Source organism: Scatophagus argus, chromosome 23 (assembly GCF_020382885.2).
Source record: "Scatophagus argus isolate fScaArg1 chromosome 23, fScaArg1.pri, whole genome shotgun sequence".
Taxonomy (NCBI): domain Eukaryota; kingdom Metazoa; phylum Chordata; class Actinopteri; family Scatophagidae; genus Scatophagus; species Scatophagus argus.
The window spans coordinates 947,414-964,341 of record NC_058515.1 but is presented as its reverse complement, the minus strand read 5'-3'; the positions used below and the strand labels follow the sequence as shown (position 1 = coordinate 964,341).

Below are 16,928 nucleotides of genomic sequence, written 5' to 3'. Positions count from 1 at the left end.
GCTGAAAAATGTGAATACATACTGTAGGCCCTGTGTAGATAAACAAGATCAAGATTCTGGTTTCAATTATCTACACTGAGGTAATAAATCAAGTGAGTGTTAAGAGTCATTTTTTGAAGAAGTTTCTATACAATCGGACTTGGACATAACTGCAGTTGCCCCCTGCTGGCCATTACAGAGAAAGCACACTTGGACACTTAGCTCCACGATAGGGAACCGGATGCTTCGTCCACTTTGTCTACGATAAAGGAGCATTCGTCGTTTGATTCTCCGAAGGTCGAGGCATACATTGCAGCTTTAAAAGGTAACGCAAGAATTACCACCAATGAGCATAAACTGAAAGGTATCGTGTGTTTCAACATTAGTCAAAACACTGCAGTTACTCAGGTTTCTCTGGCCTAACATTATAACAAATATGGTCTCTTCAAAATGTTGGTAAGCTAAGCTAATTTACCTACTAACGATGGATATGAGCGTGCAATGTGTTTAGACGAAAACATGTAGAAGCATGTTGCATAACTTTGTTACGGGCCAAAACCCAATACAGTGATCGATACTTGTCAATTGTTATGCCTCACTTTTGATAAGTCGGCTAACTTAGCTATGCTAGCTCAGCAGCTAACGAAAGTGGGCTGCTAAGACACGATGTCCTGTTCGTGCTGTGAGGGAAAAAAAAAACAAAAACAATGGGAGCAATGGGCGTCAGACATTTGTGTCTCTGTTAAGTAATTTCACTGTTGTTGACAACGTAGGCCTGTTGTTATTTGACAAAAGACAAACAATGAAATCTCTTTTATGCAGACAAAATTATCTAACCTAAACATAAACGATTCATCAGTGGTACAGCATTTTGCACAGTCAGATTCATCTTATTAACTGCTACATTACCATGTTTTGTGTTCCTTTGTCAAATCGTTGACAAAAGAACATGGTAACATTTTTAGACTACTCAGATTCACAGAAATGCTAGGGTGTTGGGAGTCCCATAGTGGCAGGGTTACAGAAATTTGAAAAATATACCTCAGATTTACTGTAAACAGTTAGCTATATTGCTAATGTTGAGCCACTGCTACACTTGACTATGCACTAGTATTTCTCGTATTGTTGATTTGAATATGTTAGAACATTATGTGGAGACTTGTGATGGTCCTGTCTCGCCAGTGTCTATTAAAGATTTGAGGATGTATTTACGTGATTCTCATTTGAACTTTCGAAAGGGAACATTATCAAGCTGCAGCAAGATGCAACCCATTTAAATTACATTGTCCTGTGGTTTTTGAAAAGTTACAAAGGACACTGAAAACATAGTGAAACATGTTGATTAAAAAATCTGATGTTGGCCAGGTAAGTGTGTTACTGAAGAAGAATAATTGTGAGTGCGCTCCCTGCCTCTGTGTGAAAACAACAGAGAGCATTGCACATATTGTAAGAGCCTGCTCAGACCATCACATTCTGCCCACGGTCAGGTTTTTACCTGTTTATTTCTTCATATGTGCTATCTTTTCCTTGTATCCCCAACATTCTCAGCTGCATACTGTAGCCACGGTGCAGGTGCATAATGCAGCAAATTATGCTTTTGCTTGCTTTAATACACCTGTATGTATAGTATACCATCTGTGTTATTTTACATTACAGCTGCTCAAATCATAACCATAACACCAGTTGCCTGTTGTTTACTTAAAGTACAAACAGACAGGTGGTAGTATGTCCAATCAACATTTACTTCATACCCATGCGTTAAACCAAAAAAGTTGTATACTGTCAAATTTCTGTTTAACTGCACCACCAAATTTCCCAAAGTCAAATCAGCTGTTCATGGTTTTCATTGACTCAGAATTATCGCATTAACAGTCTTGATTTCTTCACCTCCCTCAGTGACGAGGACGCTCCACAATGGTGAAAATATTCATTGGAAACTTGTCAGCAGACACTACATCAGATGAACTTCGCTCCCTCTTCTCCCAGTATGGCAAGATTGCAGAATGCACCATTGTCAAGAACTTTGGCTTCGTGCATATGGATGACAAAGCAGAGGCAGAAGAAGCCATCCGCAACCTCCACCATTATGAGTTAAATGGTCAGCCCATGAATGTAGAACTAAGCCGTGGCAAGTCAAGAGGGTCCACTAAACTACATGTTGGCAACATTGCCTGTACTAACCAGGAGCTGAGAGCCAAGTTCGAAGAGTTTGGCACTGTGTTGGAGTGTGACATAGTAAAAAACTATGCTTTTGTTCACATGGAGCGAATGGAGGATGCCATGGAGGCCATTAATCAATTAGACAACACGGCCTTTAAAGGTGAAATCTCTGGCTGGGCTTAATAGGAGTTTACCTTAAATCAAAGATATAGTATCAAGAGTATTCAATTCTGTTTTTATAAATTGAGAGGTAAGTTATGGAGGCACCACTGGTAAGTAAAAAGAGGATGAAGGGAAAATGGTAAGCTGAAGAAAGTAAGGCAGCCCTGATTATTTATTTTAAAGCTGGTATCCGTAATATCATTGGTATTATCCATCTATATGTTAGATTGTTTTGGAACACAAACGGACAGCGAGTGCAGTTTATGATTGACTTGTCGGGACACACCTGTTTAGGCTGTTAATGCAAGAACAGTCAATTAAATACTGGAAATAATGTATAACAAAGCATGTTTGCATCTTTACAAATCAAACCCAACTGCACAGGCCTGTTAAGGGCTGGATAATCAATTGGGGGGATACGCGTGGTGTTCTGTTCATTTTAAATTTGGTCTCTGCGCTAATGTTTGTCTGTGCGGTCATACATTCGGGCTGTGCGGTCCCGCGGACGCTTTGCATCATGGGAGCATGAATGTTTTAGTGACGCAGAAACTTGTAGTTAGATTAAAAGTATCGTTCAAGATGTCAAACTGGCTAACTTATTTTAAGTTTAGCATTAGCTAATTACAATAGCAAACTTAAGTGTAACCTTCCATGACCACTCATAGCTGAAGGAAACACGTGGAAAGTTACGGATTTCAGCTTTAATAACTTGTTTTTGAATGCTCAGGTCATAAACTGTGTATTTTGCTATTTTTGAGTACAATATAGCTTCTTACGAGACTGGTGGATAAGGAGACTTTTATATGCCAGACAGGAAATGTCAAATATATTATTTAAAATAAATGCAGGCATAATTCCTTATTGAGTCTTTTCTTTTTAAGGCAAACTGATGAGCGTGAAGCTTTCGACTAGCCGCCTGCGTACTGCGCCGGGAATGGGAGACCGCTCGGGTTGTTATCGTTGCGGGCAGGAAGGCCACTGGTCCAAAGAATGCCCTCTAGACCAAAATGGCTACCACAGAAACGGCTCTGAGCCGACGTCTGATGGATACGATACTTCGAGATTTGGCGGGCGTGGTCGCAGCCGGGGTTACCCTCCGGACTTCAGTGGCGGTCCAGATTATGGTGGCAGCTATGCTCCAGTACATGGTTTTTCCCGGGGTTCTGGTCACAGCAACAGCATGGCAGGGTACAGACGGGGTGCAGGCTACGATGGTGCAATGAGATACGGGCCGCACCCAGGTTATGGCATAAGCGCTGTTGCCGAACATAGCATGGCTCGGATGTATGGCAGCGATGCGGCATACAGGAGCAACGGCTCACTCTATGGCGCGGTACCAGCCTACCCGATGCGACGGTCGCCTTACGAGGAACGGGATCCGTACGGGGTCGTGGACTACTACGAGAAGTACAGGGCCAATTCTTACGGAGGCAGTTATTTCGAAGAACGTCGCGCTGTCCCTTTGCCTGCTCCATCAACATCCTCCTCCACAGCTTTAATGAGGGAACGTCTGCCACCCTCTAGCCTTGATCCATACGAGTGCCCCCTTCCTCCTCCACCAGCCCCAGTCTCCTCATACTATGCTCGTGACCGGAGTCCGATTCGGAGAGTCCCTGCCGAGTCAGATGGATATACATATGAGCGTTCGCGCCTTTCACCAGTGCCCGCCCTCCCAAGAAGTACAGCCTTTGAGCATCCGCGGGATCCTGGCGCTGAGCGGGCACGTTATACATACTAATCCTTGTCATATATAGTCAGGTGAGAGCTGTCTGACATTTAGTGAATACGATAGCCAGAGTGCCATTGGAATCTCTGAAAATTAAGGTACATGTCATTTGTAATATTCGAGGAAAAGTCAGCCCTCTGTCTATGTGAGGCGTGTGGGTAGTAGGAATAAGGTGACAGTAGAGCTTCTCAATCATAATAGCAACGAGTAGATTTCAGTGTTGACGGTAAAATGCACTGACGTTATGATGTGATCCCATTCCAGGTAATACTTCAAAATGCAGTACAACTAATGCTCACTTGACCACCTTTCATTGTCCCATTTACATGTTGTGGTGTTGGCTTGGCAGAATTGTGGAAGTGCAGATACTAGGTTTATCTATAATCTGGTTGACATCTAATATAATACTGTAAAAACTGAATTTTTGCCCCACTGGAAGCAGCTATCTGTTTATACAAGACAGTGATGTTGTTTATATGTAGACAAATTAACATTGGTGCATGGTGCATGTTTTAAAGTTGCGTCTTAAGGTTATAAGAATTGAATTCAATAAATTCTTTTTAGCCGCTACTAATGTGTTACTATGTGCATTTTAGTGTATTTGTGTTTGTGTAAGTTCACATTATTACCACATCAGTGAAACTTTGGCAAACGAAGTTTGAATAGTGTATGCTTCATTTCATGTGGACTTAAATGTCACACCTGTACCAAATATGGATCTGCACAGTGTTAAAAAAAGTTACTTGTATTTGGATTATACCAATCCCTTTGTGAAATTAAGTTGAAGAACTTTTTATCAAGGTGCATCGTGATCATGTTTTTGTTTTGTCAGTAGGCACTTACATTAAATTGATTTTCACTGCTGTGATAAATATGAGGCTTTACATCTTGAACATATGTTGTAGTTTCAGAATGACAATTACCTCAATTGCCTTTGCTGTCTATCTTGATTTCTAAGTATCAGCTCAAAAATAAAATGTGTCTCAAGACTTAGACCTGTGTGTTTGTAGCGCTGATCTGGAATATTATCAAGTGGCGTTCACATTCAAATGCGACAGTGTATCAAAAGTAAAAGTGAAAAGCTGACCACCTTGGTCAAAATGAAGCCATATTCAGTAGCTTTGCCAAAAAATATATTGATAAGAGAAAACATAAACTGCAATAATGTGTGCAGTGCAGCTGGTTATTGTAGGAAACATTAAAATGACTGTCTAACTCAGTTGGATGTCACTATCAGCATTAGACTGAATAGCATTTTCAGCATTCATACTAGCCAGTATATTCATATTATAAATTCTAGGTATGAGCGGCGATTTAATGGTCTTGCCACCGGTTCCAAGTTCCAGTTATTGAACTACTGCATGCTTATACTTGCAATGGTGGAGGACAAATAAAAACATTCAATCAGTGAATGCTTGAAATTGAATCTACAACGGAAGAGTACATGTGTAAGAATATTCTCATGTGACTTCGATTTTGGGAATATTTATTGATTTAAAGTTGATTTTTAGTATCTTTAGATATCAATAAGGGATAACATTATTCCACTTCGTAGGGAGATAGGCAGAAACACATAAAGGGATTGATAGTCCTATGAGCCAATCCGTTTGCATATTGAGGATCAAAAAGAAAAACTTTGTCCAATAGAGCGTATGGGGAGGGGCTGGGTCCTGCCAATAAGGATGGTTTATACTACAAAGGCTCATCCCATGTTCATGGAATCGTCCTTTGTGGTTTTCAACTGGGCGCCATTTTGATTAAACTTATGTGAAAGGGGCTGTGGACAGCATTGTGTTAGATATTTTCTTAATTTCAACAAGTTTACAGCAGAATTGAGTGGCTTTTCATAGAGACTGAGCAATTTGAGTACACCGAAAATGGCCACGGGAGCAAACGCAACCCCTTTAGGGAAGTTGCACCCCAGCATTGGCGCTAAACGAGGATTTGACGCCGGGCCTGGTGCTGGGAACGGCTTGATGCCAACACCGGGGCAACCAACATCCTTTCCTTCGCTGCAAGGTTTCCAGCCCACAATGCCAAACGCATCTTTTCCGTCACACCAGTTCAATCCAGGGACAAGTTTTTCGACTCAAGTCCAACAACCAGCCGCGGGGGGTGGACTAGCCAAACCAGGTAAGTTAATCGAAACGTTGGTTAACGTTAGGCCTTTACTTGATGCGGCATGAGTGAACGCTCGTCGGCTAATGCGGGTTAAAGGCCCCACGTTAAACCTTAGCACAAAATGAAGACAGCACAGCTAACGCTGGTAAGCAAACAAATGTTAGGTAGCGGTTACTTCCTTACAAATGTTGTATGTGTAATGTTAAACGCCAGTGCAACCTGTACGTTAATGTTATCTTGCTGTGCCGTGTTGAATTTTATTAAAGACAGAATGTCGTGCCAAGATCCCTTTAAATGTAACCTTAGCTAACGCCAGGTTAGTTATCCGTGTCAAGCCAGTATTGCGTTGACCAGAACGTTGAGGGCACAGTGGCCTTCTCAAAATGGCAAGGATTTTGCGTGCGCATAATTCAATAAATACTACTTTCGTCTTAGCTAAACGTTATGTGGCTGCGAGGGAATCTCGGTGAATGGTTAACTTAAGTGAAATGCTGTGTCAAATCGAAAGGCTCCTACCTGTGGGGACGTTCCCATTTTCCTTCCTGTTATCCCTGCTGATAAACAAGGTCATGTTCAGTGGCGATCAAATCAATTCGTCCGTCCACGTTCATAACGTTATGTATCGAAGCGACGGCAGTCTTAGCTAATATAGCCCATTTGTCTCCGTAGATTTCGGTCAGAAGAAACAAAGGAAAAAGAGTCGTTGGAGCAGCGAGACGCCTGACCAGAAAACAGTCATACCGGGCATGCCCACTGTCATTCCCCCTGGACTGACCCGGGATCAAGAGAGAGCTTATATAGGTAATTTTTCAAATATATTTTGTTAATTAAGGTTGCCATGTGCATTGAAAACACAGTTTTGTTTTATAATATGTCATCAATTACTTCTGCTCGAGGTTTTAGTTACTTTACATGGTGGATACCAGTATTAAAGTGATGTACTTTTTGCTGAATTCCCAACAGTTAGAGCTCTCTAAATACACCCACAAGATGCACTGCTACCTTAAAGAGTCAAATTTCCATTGTATTTGTCGGTAATGTTACTGTGTTACACAAAGTGGAAAATGTCTAATTTTGCTCCAACTGTTGAGACAAAGCAATCATTCCTGAGGAGCAATGATTATAACGTGATGTAAAGTGTTAATTAAGGTTATTTCTCTTTAGTAGAAGTAACGTGGTTCTGCTGTGGCAAGTGTTTCTGTGGTCTTTAAGGTTTGCATACCATCGGGCAGCCATTAGCAAGAGGAGTTTGAGATAAATGATTAAACGTCACTGCTTGCTGCTATCTGTCCTGAGCTGCAGGTCACTGCTCACCGTCTTGCTTGATCCCCTACACTTCATCAGTATTGTTCCTGTGCATGGAGGTGTGCTCATAATATCCTAATATGCTAAATTGTGCTACTGTTTATATTGGACCAAGTGTGAGCAATGCTGCTTCAATGGCAACTCAATTCAGCATATCTATACAACACAGTCCGCAGATTTAGTACGCACCCCAAATTGGACAACGTCTGTTATTGGGTTTGTAATGGTCAAAAATGGAATGGCCATATAAAGCAAATCATTTTTAACCACAAATGCCTTCCAGCAGCAGTGTAGCACTAACATACTGCTTTTACAGGCCCTCAGCGGGGTATTTTGACGCACAAAACTTCTTTTGTCAGTAACTTGACATCGTTATGGATGTTGTACACTCACTGGTAATGGTTGTTGTTCTTTGGTATGTAAACATTCATTTGTGTCCACCTTCTGTTGTCACACTTATCGTTTCCTTTGCTCATTCAGTAGATCCCCTAAAACAATCCAAGGGAAGCATTTAAGATGAAATTGCTGTGAACCACAATTCACAGGGCCTGTATTCATCTCTATAACCCAGAGTAATCGTTTCAGTGACCCGTGAATCACTGTGTTTGGGGAGTATTTCATTACAACTTTGTGCATGGGATGACTGATTTATTTTTTCATTGCCTTTTAAATGTAATAATTGTCTCTATGTCACTGCAGCCCCTCAGTGTTAGAGATCTGTGGAGTGCAAAGAGTGACTGTGATCACCCTTTTGTCATTGAAGCGTGCAAAACAAATAGACCAATCAGTGATTTTTTTTGTTTAGACCCGATGTGTCCTTAAAATGCCAAAGCCTTTAAAAATGGTATGTGGAGCCCTGTCTTCATGGTTGAAAACCACAACTCAGGTTTGAAATGGTTTGGCAGGCATTTTTAGGAATCATGGTCTAGACATTTACTGATATGTTGCCATGTTTAATCATTGTCTAAGAAAAGGTTAGTCCTGTCCCTGCTAATGTAATTGACCCCTAGAACATATTCATATCGGGTAATGTGTTCCTCCGATGTCCTCAGTTATGATTAAGTGGTTTCATGCTATAGAGTCTTACCAAATGTTGATTTTGATCTCCCTTTTTATTTAACAGACTCACCCTTTGTCTTTACCTCAGTAATGTATGAGACAGTGCTCTAATGTGCAGAGCGTTGTCTCTCTGTTGTTGTTGTGGTAACCACATTTCTCTCCATCCTTGTTTTTCTTTCCTAACCTGAATTCTTCCAGTCCAACTGCAGATTGAAGACCTGACTCGTAAACTGCGTACAGGAGACCTGGGAATCCCTGTTAACCCTGAGGACAGGTCGGAAAAAGATTAAACCCATGAACAGTAACATTTTCTCTACCTTCTTGACTTTTTGGAAGACAAATGTTGATTTTCAGTATATATGTGGTTAGCTCAAATCTCAGATTGCATAGTAACTAGTATTACCTGGCAGGTGTAGCATTTTTGTAGCATAAGTTTTTCACATTGTCAAAGCCTAGTGCCAGAGGAGAACTGATCTTTATGTATTATTATTAATATATTTATAAAGCTCATACAATATGCTCACCATTCCATCACCAGTAAGCATACATGAATCTGCATTTACTGCTGCTGCCAGCTTTGGCAGTTCTTGTATTTACGTGTAGTTTGCTTTGAATTGGTAATGGCAAATTTTTTCAAGTAGGTTTGTTAGAATAACTTTGTGGTGTAAATATAGGTCTGGTTACATACATGGTTAAGGCATTAGAATATCAATCATGATTATTAACTGAACAGTGGAATGCAAAAAATTCACCCTGTTGATTAAAAAATAAAAATAAAAATAAAAAATCTAATACTACAGTTTTTTTTAAAAAAAAAATTGGATATATGCATATTGTTTTACCCAAGACATTGAGACAGTGTTTGCAGTTTCATCAAAACAAAACACATTACTTTTTTCAGTTTATAAAACTGAAACATTATCAAATCAAATATTTTTACAATGTTTTCTGAAAGCAAATTTTTCCATCCAAATTCAAATACTTGGCAGTGTGGCAGTGCAAACAAATCTATTCCTTAATGATCGTAAAAAACTGTAATTAGGTCCATTTTTGTGTTTGTTTGGGGGGGGTTGTTTGTTTTGTTTGGGGGTTTTGTGAGCTTTCAATCTCATGGTCCTCTGCTGAAAAGTTTGCTTAGTGCTGAGCAGCACCCACCATTCTTGAGTTGCGTGTGTGTTTTGCTGTTTTTTGTTTTTTTTAAATACAAAATCAAACATATACATGTTAATTGGACCTTAATTATGATGTAGCAAAAAACAGTGTTTCGATCTTGGGTAAAATGACTCAAAAATCATTTCTTCAGTTTTGTATGAGATAATGTAGTAGAAGGGTGTGGAGGGGTATGAATGCACAGGCTCCCCACCATATGGTTCAATGTAAGGTGAGATTAGATGGATTTCAGACAAGACAATTTAGCAAGTTTCTGCCAGAACAAAGATAACCATCTTAACATTTGCTTTTTTAGGGATTTCTTATTTCTTAGTTGACTTGACAGTTAAGTGGAGTCATTCCTTCAAATTTAGCCTGCTAGTATTTATACATTGTGGTTTCACCCACTGCTTGTTTTGTGTGTCTGATGTAGATTGTTGTGTGAATATATGAATACATATATGATGCATAATGTATAAAGATTTTCCTCTGAAACAGGTTTGGGTCAGTACACTTCAGACTATGTAAATAATTTTTAGTGTTAAATGTTAAGTAACAGCTTTAAACAGTTTAAATAGTTCAGATCAATTGGCTCTTTTGGAAAAGTTTGCTGGTGAGCAAAGGTTGACAGAACTCCCATCAAATGATATTGCCTTGCCTGACTTTTTTTTTTTTTTTTTAAACTTACTGGTTATTATATGACCTTTTGCTAGTGACAACTGAGCTAATGGCGTGGTAGCCCACATCATAACATACCCATGATGAATAGGTCTTTTTTCCTGTACTTTACTTAATCTGTTGCTGGTCATCGCTGGTTTTCCCGTAATGTGGCTGTAAACGTTTCCACCCAGGGGGAAAGGGGTGTGTTCCAGTTTTCCCTCTGGACTCAGGTCTGGAAGAAAACTTCCAGAACTGTATATATTCTGGAAAAGCAGTGGCCAGCTTATAACATAGTTTCCATAAGGATCTGTTCCCACAGGAAGTGGCTTGATCTCAAGAGTGTGTGAAGCTGACCTTTACTAGCTAGATTCCCTGTCATCTGTACACGGTATAGAGCTTCTCTCCATAATCAGACATTTCCACAGCAACTTAAAAAGCTGATTGCAGAGCTGCCGCACTCTTATAAATCACTCCCCGATCTAATGTGACAGAACCAACTGGGGGTGTTTCAGGTTGTCACCGTTGGAAGTTTGAAGTATAAACGGAAAAACCTTTTTTTTCCCTCTCACTCTTCACATCACATGGATACAAATGTGGCTCTCTGATGGGAGAGCATAGGAAAAGGTGGATATCTAATCTTAATTCCTTTTCTCTAACCCAAATTACCCCATATCAACCTAACCCTTTTTCAAGCACAGAGCCTCCTTAACGCAGCAACACAGGTTTTCAGCATCCAAGGGGAGGTACGGACCTCTTCCGCCACGTCAACACCAAGCAACTCTCAAAGCCAACGTTTCTGCTTAGGATTGCGAAATTTGCTTTGGTTTCTTTTTCTTACCTCCAACATTCCTTTCTTGTAGGCCAACAATCCTGTATACAGGTTTAGTTATGGCCATGTATTTGGTTTTTTTTTTTCTCCTTGTGGTTGATGCCCCTTCCAGTGTATTGGGTTAATTACCACTATACAGCATTGGTTGCCCCCCTTTTTACTCTGAATTGTGTAAAAGAATGGACTCTAGCCTTTGAACTGTCAGTCCAGAGTTCCTACATAATTTTCTTTTTGAGTTTGCACTGGCCATGAGTCACATAGTCTCTCAGTGGATCCAAATTTCTAAAACTATTTCTCAGATTTATCATGGTTTCCAAGACCTATCAGTACCCCTTGATTCAGAATTCCCACTGAAGATTTGAAACTCTGAAAGTTTTAGTTAGCTGTAGGGAGCCTGTGTGATTGTTAATGGAAGAGTTCCACCTCTAGAGAGGTATCAATGATGTCTTTCTTGTCTTTTGTCTTCCATTTTTAGGTCTCCCTCTCCAGAGCCCATCTATAACAGCGAGGGTAAGAGGTTAAACACCCGTGAGTATCGCACACGAAAGAAGATTGAGGAGGAGCGTCACTCCCTCATCACTGAGATGGTTGGACTCAACCCTGACTTCAAGCCTCCGGCAGACTATAAGTATGAGTTGTTCATTTGTTTGTGTTTGTGGGTTTTTGGCTGTTGACATAGTCTGTTAATTGAATTAGTAAAAAGTTCACTTTCTAAGAGTAGTCTGTGGCCAGGCAGCTGTGTGTATGTGTATGTTAGAGCTAAATTGCTCTAGTCTGTAGGTGAAGCATTTAGATGTTACTGGTAGTGTTGACAGTCACAAACACCACAGTAGTAACCACTACTTAACAATGGATAACAGACCTTGTTAGACAGGCAAAGATGTCCAGGTCCTGGTGTGAAACACAAGGTCATCTTTAGGGAGCTGCAGTTAGCAATTGTCACCAAAAGTTGAACCGGAAGGTTTCTTAGCATCTGGCAGAAATGCATACAGCCCAGCAGTGTGGGGGAAAAGAAATATGAAAGGTCTCAATGACACAATGAAGTCTTAATGATACTGATTTAAAGATCTGTAATCATAATATATCTTCTGTAACTCTTAAGAGAACCAGAAAGCTGTTCATGCTCCTAGTACAAGCTTATGTTGCGTTTGCTTTCTGTAGGCCTCCAGCCACCAGAGTCAACGACAAAGTTATGATCCCCCAAGATGAATACCCTGAAATCAACTTTGTTGGGCTGTTAATTGGGCCACGGTAAGTTAGATCATATTGCATGCTTTACATACTTCTTTAAGTAAGTAAATTAACAGCCATTTATGACTCTCTTTGTCTCTTGCTTTCTCTTTGATTTTGCCAGTGGTAATACGTTGAAGAACATTGAGAAAGAATGTTGCGCCAAGATCATGATTCGAGGGAAAGGTTCTGTGAAGGAGGGGAAGGTTGGCCGAAAGGATGGACAGATGCTGCCAGGGGAAGATGAGCCCTTGCATGCCCTGGTCACTGCCAACACAATGGAGAATGTCAAAAAGGCTGTAGAGCAGGTTAGATCACATCATACTTCTGTTGAATGTTTTGTCTGGGAGGATTTATCACTATATGTATTCAGTGTGCCTCAGAAACTGCACACGATGTACAGCATATTAATGGTGAGAAATGTGTGTTCAGATTCGTAACATTCTGAAGCAAGGCATTGAGACTCCTGAGGATCAGAATGATCTCCGAAAGATGCAGCTGAGAGAGCTTGCCAGACTTAATGGCACACTGAGGGAAGATGACAACAGGTCAGTATGCCGGTAGAGGAGCTTTATGCACAACACGATGGGAAAAGGGATTAAGTCTGTTGTACGCAGTCTAAGCTCCAGAGCACAATAGAAGACAAAATGCCCATTTTTCTCTGTAGGATCCTTCGTCCTTGGCAGAACGCTGAGCCACGCAGCATCACCAACACTACCCTCTGTACCAAGTGTGGTGGAGCAGGCCACATCTCCTCTGACTGCAAGTACACCAGGTGATGATCAGTTGATCAGTTCACAAAATTCCAGCTTGTTGCTGCAGTGTTATAAATCATGTTGTTGTGGTCTTTGCTCTTTTGCTTTGTGTAGCTCATTTGCTGCCCACAGAGCAACAGGGGGGGAGCCTCCTCAGTCAGCCCAAGACAAGGCTCGTATGGATAAGGAGTATCTGTCCCTCATGGCTGAGCTGGGGGAAGCTCCAGTCCCCACTTCTGGTGGAGGACACTCCAGCACCCAGGGAGGTGCACCGCGGGCCTCAGGACCCAATAATAGCCAGCCACCACCAGTTAGTTGCCACCACACGATTCCAAATTCCTGTTGTCGTAGAAAAATGTTCTCAAATGACCCATGACTGTTGTATGTGTTCAGAACCGGCCTCCTTGGATGAGCTCCGGTCCAGCTGAGAGCAGGAACTTCCATGGCATGCCTGGAGGACCTGGTGGCCATGGAGGACCTCACAACTTCCCTCCCCCAATGCCCAACATGGGAGGCCCCCCTATGCCCCCAAACCCCAACGGCATGCCTCCTCCCTGGATGCAGCCTCCTCCTCCCCCAATGGGCCAGGGTCCAGGACCTCACGGGCACCCCATGGGTAAGAGCTGACATTTATAATTTTTTACTTGTCTAAGGCAAGGTGGAGGGGGGGATTCGAATATTCGGTCTGTAATTTACCGCCTCGTTTATTTAACTTAAGCAAAATCTGTTGTCTGTGTTTTCACAACCTTTTTAAGACCTGCATTAAGTAGGCAGTAGTAGGTAGACTATGAAAAAAATGGCTGCTGTTCTACACATCAAATCTACAACAGTGAATGCTGGACTGGATTGTTTCATACATGGTATGCTTTCCTCTGTACTCCATATCGACACGTTGAAGTACTGAGTAGTACAAAAACAAAGTGTGGTGGCGAGGACACAATCATTCAAAAATGTTCCACACACCCCAAAGTTATTGTATTTTTGGAAAGTACTACCACTTGAGCACTTTTTAGGAGATAATAATGTATGCACTGGTTTCCTCTTAAGGTTCCTCACTCCTAGGAAAAGCTCTGTGGTGGAGACATGACTTAAGAAATACATAGACCTACTTGTAGCTGTAAAACAGCCCATTTAATGTGCTGTTGGGCGTTGCTCTCCTGGTGGCTTTAATTTTTTATGTCATTATATTGCAAAAAATGGTTACATGTTGGTGTTATAAACTGCTTGACTTCCTTGATTCCTTAATACAAATTTCACAGTGAGTTTGAAGAACTAAACAAAGAGAAAAAGCTGAAGGATCTGCATTACTTTAAAATACAAAAATGTTGTTTCGGATGCAATTTAAAAACTTAGAATTACAGATGTAATTATCACTTGAAGGGTTTGGGGAAAAAAATTGAATCAAAAGCATCCCATCTCCTTGAGAGAAATAAATCCAGTATGAATGGGCCTTCAGAGAGCTGACAGATACAGAAAAGATTTATAAGTACACAAAAGGGGGTGGTGTGACTTCAGTGGGTTTTGTTACTGAGACGCCATGATCTCCTTGTCCGCATAACAGTTAATTAGAACCTTGTCAGTTTGACATAAATAGATAATTAAATTAATATCCACAATGAGATGAACTTGTTCTGTGTTGTGGAACAAGGAGAATAAACTGGGAAAAAAATGTTTGACTTTCGGCTTCCCTGTAGGTCTGTTGCCACCTCCAATGGGCATGATGCCACCTCCACCTCCTCCTCCCAGCAACCAGCCACCTCCTCCCCCTTCTGGACCTCTGCCACCCTGGCAACAGCAGGCTCCACCTCCCCCTCCAACCAGCAGCATGGCGACCAGCACACCGCTGCCCTGGCAACAGAGTAAGACCACACAGAAAACTGTATCTGAAACCATTCCATCATTCACCTCTTAGTATCCACTAAGCTTTGTGTAGAGAACACAGTGGGTCAGAGGGTTAAAACTAACATCTTAATTCTCTGAAGTGCTGGACACTGATAATTCGAGTGAGCGCACCTGACCACATAAGGAGAACAATCAGAAAAGAATAATATGTAACACAGTTAATATAAGTTGGCTGGCTTTTGTGTATCTGTTCATGGAAACCACAAATCTTCACGTGTGTTTTTGTACACATGAAAATTCCCACAAATCCACTGCTCACTTTAGATGACCTCACATATATACACAATATATACTATATTACCCTTTAAGCCTCTGGGGATCAGTAAAGGATTATCAGAGATCACATTATTAAGCTAATGGTTTGTCAGTAAATTGAGGATGTTGTAAAAAAAAAAAAAAAATCACATTGACATGAATGCATATAATCACTACAGATACCACCACCACATCCAGCCCTGGCACTGGCACCCTGCCTCCATGGCAGCAACCCCAGCAGCCTGCAGCCTCCGGAGCCCAGCCTCCACCACCCATTGGTACCCCATCCATGGTGCCGCCCCCTCCTGGCGTCCAGCCCCCATTGCCCCCGGGTGCCCCTCCTCCTCCCCCTCCACCTCCTCCAGGCTCAACTGGCATGATGTATGCCCCGCCTCCGCCCCCACCACCAATGGACCCTTCCAACTTTGTCACCATGATGGGGATGGGGGTACCGGGCATGCCTCCCTTTGGCATGCCTCCTGCACCACCACCTCCTCCACCTCAGAATTAACCCTGCTACAGAAGAATCGTCCTCCCACAAGAATTTCCACTTGGCAGCACATAGATGTGTGCTCACAGAAAGAAATATAACCAGTGCTTTATTTTTTATTGATCCTTGATATTGTGAAGATATCTCTGAAACAATGAAAGGCTGTGTCAGTTCAACTTGTAAGTTGTGTAACTTAGTTATTTTTCCTGTTTTTAAAGGTTTTGTTAACACAAAGCTCCCTGTGTGCATACAAACACTGTTGCTCTGGGGCATATGTTCTGCATTGCTGCCGTAGTTTGTCATGTTACATGTATACCAAATAAACTGCTCAGATATCCCGCCAGATGTTTAATTTCTGCTCATCGCTCCAAATGTTCAATTCAAAAATAAACACTTAATGACCCTTGGATTTAATATATTGAAGTTCAACTTGCATGAGCCCTCATTAACGCTTCACTGACAAATTGAAACTCTGTCATGTTGCCCATGTTGGCATAGAGTTGAATAAGAATATTTTTGTAATAATGAGATGTGAAGTGTTTATTCCTTTTGTCAGAAAACCTTTTTTTGTAGTATTGTCTCAGATTGTTTTCCAGAAATTCACAGGGTTTTAATTGTTTGGGTTTTTTTTGTTTTGTTTTTTTTACTTGCCTGCATCTCAGTTTTGTGACATTGAGTTTGACAAGGGGGATCTGATGCAGCGATCTCTGCCATCTTTTGACCCCCTGTACTACTTGACTGCATCTTTCTGCTCTGACGCTGTGTGCAGTGTCTGTGTTGCTTTTGCAAGGACAAAAATATCAATTTTGTCTTGAGTTATTATAGAAGAAAAATGCTAGTTTTACTCTGTTTCTGGAATCAGTCTGTGTTATGGCGCTAGCCTGAATGAGTAACTGTTGAAATCTCTCTTGGTTTAGAATTAAACTGATCCATTTGACCTTTTTGTCATTGAGCACTGACTGGTTTGTCCTCACATGGATGTGTGATCATTTGTGTCAGAATGCCTGCCAAGCTTTTTTTTTTTTTTTTTTCCCAGACCCTAATGGCTGCTTCATTCAGATGTGTTACATAAGAGTGTCTGTTTCTTCAGTCTCCATTCACCCTGAAAGTATATAAACATGAATAGTTCTACAAAAATGTGATTAA

The 16,928-nt window shown here is 41.3% G+C and overlaps 2 protein-coding genes across 4 annotated transcripts; both read left to right on the top strand.

Moving 5' to 3' along the window:
* The first annotated feature begins 148 nt into the window (after positions 1–148).
* On the top strand, positions 149–5,020 carry rbm4.1 (RNA binding motif protein 4.1). Of its 3 annotated transcripts, none has more exons than XM_046379809.1 (3): positions 149–304; positions 1,876–2,299; positions 3,183–5,020. In XM_046379809.1, exons 2-3 carry the CDS (start codon positions 1,894–1,896, stop codon positions 4,037–4,039), a joined length of 1,263 nt encoding a protein of 420 aa, XP_046235765.1. In that variant the 5' UTR covers positions 149–304; positions 1,876–1,893; the 3' UTR covers positions 4,040–5,020. The 3 variants fall into 3 exon arrangements, with proteins under 3 accessions (XP_046235765.1, XP_046235767.1, XP_046235768.1); XM_046379811.1 differs by having other exon boundaries at positions 179–343; XM_046379812.1 differs by lacking the exon at positions 149–304 and adding an exon at positions 410–1,461.
* Positions 5,021–5,723: 703 nt separating this feature from the next.
* Positions 5,724–16,725, top strand: sf1 (splicing factor 1). Its single transcript, XM_046379808.1, has 12 exons — positions 5,724–6,160; positions 6,818–6,949; positions 8,711–8,786; positions 11,626–11,778; positions 12,312–12,401; positions 12,505–12,688; positions 12,813–12,928; positions 13,048–13,155; positions 13,250–13,445; positions 13,529–13,751; positions 14,830–14,994; positions 15,472–16,725. Exons 1-12 carry the CDS (start codon positions 5,905–5,907, stop codon positions 15,801–15,803), a joined length of 2,031 nt encoding a protein of 676 aa, XP_046235764.1. The 5' UTR covers positions 5,724–5,904; the 3' UTR covers positions 15,804–16,725.
* Positions 16,726–16,928: the final 203 nt, after the last annotated feature.